This window comes from Chenopodium album, chromosome 21, assembly GCF_948465745.1.
Source record: "Chenopodium album chromosome 21, dcCheAlbu1.1, whole genome shotgun sequence".
Taxonomy (NCBI): Eukaryota; Viridiplantae; Streptophyta; class Magnoliopsida; order Caryophyllales; family Amaranthaceae; genus Chenopodium; species Chenopodium album.
The window spans coordinates 40,184,227-40,195,975 of record NC_137854.1 but is presented as its reverse complement, the minus strand read 5'-3'; the positions used below and the strand labels follow the sequence as shown (position 1 = coordinate 40,195,975).

Here is an 11,749-nt window from a genome sequence, read left to right as displayed (position 1 = left end):
GATATGTGTGTTTGAAGGTGGCCCCTTTGTTGCACTAGCAGATTATTTCAAGTCTCAATTCACACTCTACAATAAATGATGTACATTATACTTAACTAATTAAGATATATTGAACCTGGAATTTAAAAGGCTATATAGTAGTCCATAATAATCATTCAAATAACACCATGTCGAATAGTGTCAACTGATCTTGAGTCAAAAATCATCCAAAGCATTCAAGTCCAATGAAAGCTAAATTTCATCCTATCACTAGAAATGTCGCTACATGGCCTCTAGTTTGCATTAGCAACAAGCCAACATTCTTATTTACTTGTGTGACCACTGGCAGACCTACGTTGTAACCCGAGGGGCACGTGATACCCCGTAAATTTTAATTTTAAAAAATTTTAAAATCTATCTACATAAAATTTCTTGTGAATATGGTTTAAACATTAAACAATTTAATTGTGGTCTAAAAATCTTTCCGACAACGTTTTTGTTATTGCAAATGTAGTATGAAAACTAAGTTTCATCCTATCACTCTACAATCTACATGGCCACTAGCTACCATTATTAGCAACAAGCCAACATTCATATCTACTTGTGAGACCACTGGCGGCCTACTTTGTAACCCGAGGGGCTCGTGCTAACCCTATAATTTAAATTAAAAAAATAAATAAAAAAAAAATCTATTTACAATATATATCTCGTGAAATACTTCGTATTGTATACGTTTTTAACGTTACACAATTTGTATGTATGCGAATTCTAGGAAAAAAATAATAAAGTTGTAATTTATTCAAAAAAAAAAAAAAGAAATTAATTTGCCGACTTTGTCCTTTCTATTGGCAAATGATAAAAAAATGAAGCCAAATTCGCCCTCATATGTATTACGAAGTAAAATGAAACATCATCTTCATTCCTCATTTCAATTTATGTTGATTACTCCTCGTCTAAATTTACGTTGAATGATATCTAATTCGCTTATCAGCAAATGAGTAAATGATCAATCAATTCAAATTGACTCATATTTAATTTACAAGCATCACTCAAAACTTGTAAATGATCAAAACTATCACTATTGTCGCTACTTAGGCTATAGCTAGCAATTAGCAACAAGCCAACAACTTTATCATCTACTTGGATGACTACGCAATATTTGAAGGATAATATAACCAAGAAATATATTGATAATAAGTGAAGTATATATATAAATCAAATTTTTCAGTTTAAAGAATAAATAAATAATTAATAAATAATGGGTGCATGTAATATATACTTATAAATTTACAACACAAATTAAAGTAATATACTTGGAAAATATCGGCAAGAGAGTATAAAATACCTCATCCTTTTCGAGTTGCTTCATGATAGAGGGATCCAATAAACAACTGTTGATTAAAATACCAAGAATTAACTCAAATCGTTGAACAAAGTATGTTAAAACAGCCACAAAGAATTAATAAGAAATTGAAATTGTTACTTTGGTAATCATGGCTACACAATCACCAATTTAACATCCTATTCGGTTTGGAACCTGAAAATAAACTCATGTATGATTTCTAATTCCCCAATAAAAATTCGATTTTTTTTTTAGCAAATCACAATTCTGCATTTCTTAACCTAATACTGTTCAAATTAAATTCCCCACTCAACCATTAATATAAAAATTCCACCAATTAATACAATAAGTGGCATGATTTAAATCGGAAAAAATTAGAAATAATAATCCAAAGTTCGATTATTCCAAAATAATCCAAAGTTAGTTTGGGATTTAAGCAAAAGAACTACCCCAAGTTCGGATTATTCTACAATAATCCAAAGTTGCGATTATTATAGTAAAATTCCTGAAAGTTGGAATTATTATTTCTAATTTTTCCAAAAAATTAATGAGCTTGCCAAGGTTATATGAAATTCGAAAAAATATGAGCAATCGAAAGAAAATAAGAGAACGATGATATACCTAGCGTGTGAATGAGTTCGATGGTGAACTAATGGTAAATGGCGGAGGCCTCACCATGGCACAAAAACCACAAACCTCGCCGAAAGCAAAAATTGATCCCGACAAAAGAGAATTGGCATCCTATCATTTCACTGTGGTTTTTGGCTTCTTATCCTGTTCACTGTTATATAAATTGATATGATAAATAGGGTGCAAATTCTCATTTGTCGGGATCAATTATTGGTCTAAAATTAACAAAATACGTACACTACTTTTTTAATATAAAGACGAGAAATTAATACAATCATGTTTGTTCGAGTCACTGTCATAGTGTCGTCTACTCAAACTCTCGTGGAGTGATCCAATGAAGCTCCAAAGGGCAATCTAACTATTTAAATTGTACAGAGTATTTCTAAGGGTATATTAATAAATTTGTGAATATAACCATGTGTAATAAATTATTAATATTCAAGTCCATGCTTATTAAGGAAATGTTAATACGAAGATTATTTTTTTTTTTTTTTTTTTTGCTAAATCAAATCAATAATCATCAATAACTTAATACTAAAACAAACACTACAAATGATACATGTCACTTTCTGGTGTCGTTTTTTCTCTCCAAAAACCAAATTCCAAAAATAAATATATTCTAACTTTTTTTTTCCTTTTGATTGGCAACTTATTTAAGACAATAAAATTATATACATTTATAAGTATAATGTAAAAAAAAATAATACTATATTTGGCTGAATTTTCAACTTTGAGCAATTTTTCAACGTTACCTGCCATGAAACTTCCCCGAAACCACCCTCTTTGGGATTGGTTTTTGGGATGAAAGCTGCTGGTTTTTGAGGTAATTTGTGGGTCAACGTCGGAAAATGAGATACGATCTTATAACATTTGACCCTGTATTAGGTAGTTTTTTATAACAATTTTTATCAGGTAGTTTCTCATCACAACAATTGTTATTAGGCAGCTTCTCACAAACTCCGTACTCTAGGTTTTATTAGGTAGTTTTCGAAAAAAAAAAAAAAAAACCCCTCCCTTTGGAAAAAAAAATATTATATCACTTTATTTCAATAAAAAAAATTATAAAACAAGCATCCTAAGGCATTAGATAGAAACCAATAACTTAGAATTTACCATCAAATTCAAGCGTCTGGAGGCATTAGATATAGAAACCAATTCAACTCAATAAATTTGATGTACAGTCAATCATCTAATTGATACTTTCTTACTTTGATGCTCAAGTGTTGTTATTCTTTATCAAGTAAGCTTTTTCACTCATTATGCTTTTGTCCCACAATAATTTCAATGCATCTTCTACTAGTGTATATATATTATTCTTAACAAGAAGACACTGCTACCTTAGCAAAGATTATATAAATACGGAGTACGTTATAAATTTGATATTTTCACGAGTTATACAACTCCATCTCCATAATTTGAAGCTTGCAAAATACAAAGAAGATATTCATGGACTAATAAGTCACCGAATACATCAATACATCAAACTCTTGAGTAACTCTTATTCATATGCATGCATACAACATACGAAGTATATAGATTTTTTTTTTTTTTTTTTTTGATGTTGTAGCCAATATGCATGGCTAAGCAAATGTCTTGGATGGAAGAAATCCATGTTGAAGGGAAGCTTCCCATATCTTTTCAACATTGAAAATCTCATCACCGCATTCATTCACATTCCATCCTTCTAAAGCATGTACGATTCCTGCCACACGCCACGCGCTAATCACACTTCTTGGCAGCCAGTTCTGCTTATATATGTACATACCCAAAACACAAGGCAATTAGTTAAGAGCTTCAATAATTGAGGAAATAATAGTACTCGATTAAATAAGGAAAATTTGTCTGGAAGGGACTTATATCTTCACTCTTTTGTCTAAAAGGAAAATTATGAGCATATAATGAGAATTGGAGGGAAAAGGTGAAAAAAAAGAGAGAGGGTGATTTTTTTAAGTCATGTGATAGTCACATGACTGGTCAACGCCGGAGTAAAAAAGTCAAACATCGGAATATGACGTCAAGGTCCCTCTAGACAACAAAACATACTTATAAGGTCCTATTAGACCACTTTGAACATATAAGGTCCTTCTAGACAAAAGAGTGAAGATATAAGTCCCTTCCAGACAAATTTTCCATTAAATAATAATGGATTGTAAGAAATGGGGAAATAATGTACGAACCTCACAAGAATGCAAGTTTCTGAATGATTTAGGAGCCACCAATGATGGTGTGTTGAGATAGAAGCAATCATTTCTTGTTTTCTTGGGAGGGAATTGAGAGAAAGGAACAAATATAGTTCCTTTGGATGCCTTAGACTGCTCGTCTTTCGTTAAATCTTCTCCGACTAACCATACCTGCATCAAAGAGAAAAACAAATATCATCTCCGACACTATTCGAATACAATAATTTCACCCTAAAAAAAAAAAAGGTACCTTTTGATTAAAGCCATTTGTTATAAGAGCCAAATTGGAGCCCTCTTTTGTGGTCAAAGACTTTTTAAGCTTCTCATATTCAATTTTTCTAATGGTAGTAACCTAAATATGATATGAAAGCATAGGTTAATTTCATATACGTACTTAATTGTACATATTTATTGGAATTCATCACATCAATGTAGTTTTACTACAGTACATGGCCATAAATAATTTACTACCTGGATGCCCTTGTGACATAGCGCCGAAACAATGGAATAAGCAACCTTCGACAGCCTACCCCTAAACATAACCTGGGAAGTGCCCACGGGAATGCTATTAAGCACCACCGCGATTACTAAGCTACTACCATCTACCACTTTTACTTTGAGCTTAGGGTGCTTTTCCAAGTAAATTTCGCCGTTTCTATTGAAATCTTCCCCCTAAGAAGTTAGTGGTCAGAAGATAAAAGTTAGCTATAAATATTTCAATGGTTTAATAACATAACATAACATAAAATGAAGGAATAATCATAGCTTAATTATCTTGCCTGATTTAAAAGTCCTAGGCTCACTACTTTGATTCCTTTCTCCTCTGCCTCTAATATGGCTTCTTCAATCAACTTGTTAATGACATCTCGCTTCGTTTGTAAGAGATACTACACCAAATTTTCCAATAAAAATATATATGTTAGTTCCATTTTATGTCACTCATATGTAAATGTCAAATGGCTAAGTGAAAATTACTCACTTCTTTCATAAAGCGTGGCACAATCCACAAATTTGCCTTAAGCTTCTTAAATGTGTTTCTTTCGATGGTAAATGTCCTACCATAGGCCCAAGCTATAAGCGCGAACCAGCATGTGAGAGGCCAGATTAGCCACATGTACCATTTGGAGTTGAAAGGGTTCGAAGCAAGGGAGGCAAACCCAAGCCGGAGATGATGGATAGACTGTAGAGTTGTCAGATGCGTAAGGTGAACCACATCCGGAACATCTTCCGGCTTCTTCAGAGAAGTTTCATAAATTATATCTGTTGATTCATCCATAGTTCCATAGATGTAATCATAGAATGGCATGAAAAGACAGTAATTTGTCCTGAAATGGGTGTGATGCAGCGAGTGATACCTGTAAAACCAGAAAAACTGTATAGTTATATTTGTACTTATTTTGTCTGAAATAATTAAGTTTAACAAAATAGAGCCTTATGGACTATTCTCTTCAGCTTAATTTCAGTTCAGTTCAGTTCACTTCAGCTCTTAATTTCCTTCTCTCATAAAAAATTCATTTCAGTTCAGTAAATCATAACAGACCCTTATAACTTTTGTGCAATTTGAAATAGATCGAGAGTTGTATTGTACATGTAAGTTACTTACGAGGGAGTGTACATGAGATATTTGAGTGGAGGAATCATATCAAACACCCATTTCGGAATGACCTCAAAGTTGCAATGACCCATGTTGTTCATCAAGTCGATGTAAGTGATATACAAAGCTGTACTGGCTATAGAGATAGCTCCCATGAATGTGGTTACCAGCAACGGTATTGCGAAGATAACATAATATGATATGACTTCAGCAAATGGATGAATCACAGCTGCAACCAAAAAATATTGTCCTAGATTAAACATAATATGATAACATCTAAGGTCTGGTTACGTTACTCTACCTATTTCCAATTGATATAACAACGAGTACGTTTGTGGTGACTTAATTACCGGTATGGGGTTGAGATACAATAGAAGAATGGTGATGAGAGTGGTAGCGAGAGTAAAGGAAGTGATGGTGTAGAGCGCGATGTAACCAATAGTAGAGGAACTCAACAGGACCAATGTGAAGTATGAAAGCTAGAAGGAGACCATCCATTCTCCATAAAGGCATGTTCTTTACATCCTCTAGCACCCAATATGCAATATAGAAAAAGATCCCATTAAGCAGAATCTGGTCATCCCTGATTGTATAATTTAGCACATATATAAAGGTGTCATATATTTGTACAAAGAAAAACGGAAATTAAAAATATATTGATAATATTATGATTCAATAGCTTGATTATTATTCATCAATAGGTAGAGTATTTATACAAAATCTAAGAACATAAGATAGGAAACAATGTTCCTAAAAGATATACTTAAATAATATCTTAACATATAATAAACCTAAATATATTATTCTCCTAATAAGATCAATACGGAAAATATATCACACATATATTTTCCGATATTATCTCTAACATATATATATATATATATATATATATATAAACATGCATGTAACTATCGTATATTGATAAATAAAGAGAAAAGTGTTGGTTCGTTGTTTGATCACTTTAAACTTTTAAAGCTATGGAATTTCTCCCCTTATTGCCATCGAGGGGGAGAAATAGTTCTATATATGATAATTTACTATCTATATCAAACATGGAGCAACCAAATTAAGTAACAACATTGATACTATATATTGCCAATGAAAATCAAACAACATGGAATTAAATTAAAACTAATAATCACATTAAGTTGAGGATGATAAATTACATTACCATTTGTTTTCCCTGTCAACTTGGTCGAAGTCGATACTCCTATCGACAATAAGGTTGTTGCCTTTTGCTGTTCGATATCGAGACAGACTTATCCATAGCTGCTGGTGAAGCATCCTCCATAGCATAAAAAAGGACGCAATGAGATAAAATGGTTTTCTCTCCTCCGATCTTTCAAAGTACAAGTATATGCTATGAATTATCCCTGGTGCCACTAAAACATACTTCAACCCACATACAATTAAATAAACTAGTTAGTCTTTTTCCAAAAAAAAAAAAAAAAAAAAAAAAAAAAAAAAAAAAAAAAAAAAAAAAGAAAGAAAAAAAGATTAGGCTTTTTAATTTGAATGAAGATAATCTAGTGTTTGGAGGTAAATTAGATGATTTATGAAAATACTTTTAAGTTTTTTAGTCTATGTCCCGATTGATAGTGTCCATAAGTCTATTCACAAACTTTTACAAAAATCGGGTGTACAATAATTATTGAACATCCATTATGAAGATAGCCTAAAGTGATCAAAAGTTACCCCTAAAATGAATAAAAGTTACCTCCAATATGCATAAAAGTAACCCAAACAAATAAAAATTATCTACGCTTTATTAATAAAGAATCACATTTTAAATGACTAAAAATCAATTATTAGTGATTGAATGAAATTACATTAACTTATAAAACTTTTCTTGTTGTCTATTTATATACATATTGTATTATATTTAAAGTTACCCAAAATATTACTCTAAAATTAACTAAAAGTTACCCTTATACTTAGTGCTGTCAAATTTCAAACCGAAACCGTTTAACTGCCCGAAACCGACCGACCCAAATGAGAACCGAACCGATTAAAAACCGATTTTTTTGAAACCGAAAACCGACTCGAACCGTATTTTAGTAAACCCGAAACCGAATCGACCCGAAAAATGTTAAACCGTATAAGAACCGAACCCGTTAACAAACCGAACCAAATATAAACCGAACTGAAAGAAAACCGAACCGAAAAAGAACCGAACCGTATCTAACCCGAAACCGTTTAAACAGGCAAAAAAACCGCTTACACCGAACCGTTAGCAAACTGCTACCCGTTTGCACCGAACCATTTAAAAACCGAACTGTTTGTAAACCGAACCGTTTATGAACCAAACCGCTTCTAAATCGAACCGTTTACAAACTTTTTTATATAATTAAATGGATTTTTCTTTTTTTTACGGGAATATAATTAAATGGATTAAATATTAGAAATCTTAGAATATTTTTTTTTAAAATAGCAAGGCAAATCATTCATTAAGGGCCCTGCCTCAAACTATTAGCAACACTACTGCCTCTAGTCATGTATATAAATGATTAAATAAGAAGCATATAATAACCTAATTGTAAACACAATAATACATTAATACACTAGTACTAACTCTTATAATCTACTTCGTAATTAACTAGTAAGATCAGTATGACTAAACTTGAAACAGAACATAATATGTATTTATAAAATCAATGAGAATTTGTTTATAATATGATGCCTAAATAGTAAATATGAAATGATTCGCAACTTTATATAAAACTTGTGAACGCAAAAGGTTAGCAAGTACTATCAAATTTCAAACCAAAACCATTAAACTGCTTGAATCCAAACAACTCGATAAACAATTTATTTTTTAAAACCGAAAACCGATCTGAACCGTAATTTAGTAAACTTGAAATGGAACCGATATGAATAACGTTAAAGTGGTTAAACCATCGAAGAACCGAACCGAACCGGTTAAAAATGAACCGAAAAAGAACTGAACCAGTTATAAACTGAACCAAAAAAGAACCGAACTGTTTCTAACCCGAAACCATTTCCAACCCGAAACTGTTTGAACCAGGATAAAAACCGTTTACACCGCACCGTTAACTAACCGCAACCCGTCTGCACCGAACCGTTTACTACCCGGACTGTTTACAACCCGAACCGAATTAAAACCGCTTAAGAATAAACCGAAACCGAATCGAACCGATAACTATTTAAACCGAACCAAAACCGACCCGTGAGACAATTAAACCGATTCCAAACCGACCCGATTGAATACCGAACCGATTTCAAACCGAACCGAAACCGAACTGTCAAACCGTTTTGACAATGCTACTTATACTGCTCGATGTACACTAATATTAGTGTAAACCGGGTGTATACAAAAGTTTTTCAAGTCCATTAAATCCTTTTCAAAATTTCTATGTAGTCAAAATAAAATTTTAAGTCCTTCAACTCACAAATGCCAAATTGAAAAACTAACAATAAGTTAATATATGGAAATTTTGTTTAACAGGACCACTCAAAGGTCACTTTTGTTTAGATGAACCTAATAAGTACAAGGTTATTTAAAAGGACCATATAAGACACTGTTTGTAGAGGGAGACCAAGTCTAATTTTTCAGGCAAGACAACGCCGGAGACTGAAGTTGGCCCAATTTTTCACGTACCCACGTATATAAGATTTAATTTTGAAAGAACACATGTATGTTAGATTGAATTGTGACAATGTATTGAAGTAAGTGTAATTAGCTATACTTTAAATTATTACAAGTATTTTTTTAGTGTATATATTTATACAATCATTGATTTAAATTAAAAATTTGGGTAAAAGTTTTATAAAAGCGTTAGTGTACGATCTGTAATTAAATTATTTTGTATCAGATTTATATGTTTGGTTCAATTATGGACAACTTTTAAGGAGTAAGGGAGACATTTAATGACTAAAAAGATGGTGTAAACAGCAAATAATTGAAATTTTAGCTTGCTAAGTTTCATATTCTGTTAACAAACCGAATTCCGTACCCCCATTCCTTCATTCCCCTGGATTCACCACTGGCGACAACCAAGATCTTTTGTTGGTGGTGCGTGGAGGAAAAGGTAAAATATTCCCACCCAATATCTATCATTAAGATTGTGAGTTACAATCCGACCAAATAGTCAAATACTTCTTGGTTGTCACGTGTTCTTATTAAGTCATGCAAAATACTTCAATGTTGTAGAATTGTACAATATATAATTAGTACCTTTCTTTTGTAGACATATATAATTAATACGAAGTACCTAATATGAAGTGTATATATATACTTCATGAATTTGTAAAAAATAAAAAATAAATAAAAATAAAAATAAAAATTTGTACAAATACAAAGCAATAAATAGCAAATGACAAAGATGTAGTAAACAAATACAAGCAATAAATAGCAAATGACAAAAATTTGCCCAAAAGTTGGAATTGTAAAGTTAACTTTTGGTTTGAATTGTACCAAAAGTTTGGAGGGAAAAATTTATTCCCTTCATTTCTCACTCAGTTTACATGGTTTAATTAAAGAATCTAAAGGTGGGTCAATTTATTTTTGATTAAAGCATACCTTCACATGCATTAACCAGCCCCTTAAACTAATGGGTCAAGTAAAAAAACAGAGGAAGTAGTAAGATAGAGAGTAAACCTTGAAATTACCAAGAGGTTCCCAAGGCCAGTGAGAAAAGATACCAGGAGTAGACGCCATACACTTTTATTTCTCTCTTACAACTTACAATTAAATACTTAACACTCTCTCTTAAATTAATTAAATCTACAACGTTATTATTATTATTATTCAAAGCCTATATATAAGGTACATTACGGCATGGACAAAATCATTTTGAAAAAAAAATAAAATTAAGCGTTTTTTTTTTCAATTATTATAGGAGGAGCTTGAAGTAAGTGGCCCCTTACCCCTATCCCCACGCGACTTGCTTGAGGCAACTTGCCAAGCTCTCGTGGTGACATTCACACCAGATGTTCAATGAATATATCAATATGATATCCATTTTAAATCTTAAAATTAGAATAAAAAAAATCTATTTACTAGTACTGTACACACAATTAACAATGAACACACAAATTTGAAAGAAAAAAAAAATCACAAATATTTACACTAGTACAGTACATACTCCTAAGTTGATTGATATTGTATCTTGTCAGAGTAATTAAGATAAAATTGTGTTAGAGATATGGGATATCGGAAAATATATGTCTGATATCCCATTGTGATGACTTACAAGTAATTGGCTCGGTCACAATCAAAGAATGGTGATGAGAGTAGTAACACGAGTAGAGGTAGTGATGATGCAGAGCGCGAGTAGAGAAACTCCACAGGACCAATGTGAGTCAGGAATGTCAATAGCAAACCATCAGCTCTCCAAAGGGAATCTTAGCTACAATGTCTACCCCCAATAAATCAGATGGCATAGAATAAGATACCCATTAGCAGTATCTGATTAGTCCTACATAATTACATAATTCAAAGATACATAGAAAATCCACATTTTAAAATCATAACGAAGAAGCCCTTACATATTCTACAAGCACGTTTTGAAGAAAGTAAAATACTAGTATATGTTGTGTATGTTATTGCATATACTAGCTAATAATTAGACACGACACAACTAATTGTGGAATACCAGGTTACTTCAAATACCTAAGTTTCATTAAAGCTTAAGTGCTTAACTGTTTCCTCGCTTCAAAGTACATTACTACGCATGTACTCAAGTTTGTATGAAGAACAACAATGTAATAATGTATGATGTCTTTTCAATATCATCTTGGAAATTTCTCTTCAATGTTTTTATTGAAATGACTGCCAAGTACCAATATTTCGGATTTGAGTACATTAATCATCTTTTGTAGTATTTCCTCTAGGTTTTTTTTTTTTACACCATTTGAATTTTGCACTATTCACAAATTACACTTTGACGATTTTTTATTAGGTAAAATGACTATATAATTTAATAATTATATAGTTAAGTGATATTTAGAAGAAATTAGAAGTTAATTAAGTGAATGATTAGATATACTAGGTTGTCTTCAGCA

General features: G+C 31.9%; 1 protein-coding gene across 1 annotated transcript; it reads right to left on the bottom strand.

Moving 5' to 3' along the window:
• Nucleotides 1-3,526: 3,526 nt before the first annotated feature.
• Nucleotides 3,527-10,432, bottom strand: LOC145602447 (very-long-chain aldehyde decarbonylase CER1-like). Its single transcript, XM_081658637.1, has 10 exons — nt 10,344-10,432; nt 6,897-7,117; nt 6,076-6,308; nt 5,735-5,954; nt 5,111-5,486; nt 4,911-5,018; nt 4,603-4,803; nt 4,382-4,483; nt 4,129-4,302; nt 3,527-3,696 (listed from the first exon to the last, which is right to left on the bottom strand). The coding sequence occupies exons 1-10, from the start codon at nt 10,401-10,403 to the stop codon at nt 3,532-3,534; spliced, it is 1,860 nt and encodes a 619-aa protein (XP_081514763.1). The 5' UTR covers nt 10,404-10,432; the 3' UTR covers nt 3,527-3,531.
• Between the last annotated feature and the right edge of the window lie 1,317 nt (nt 10,433-11,749).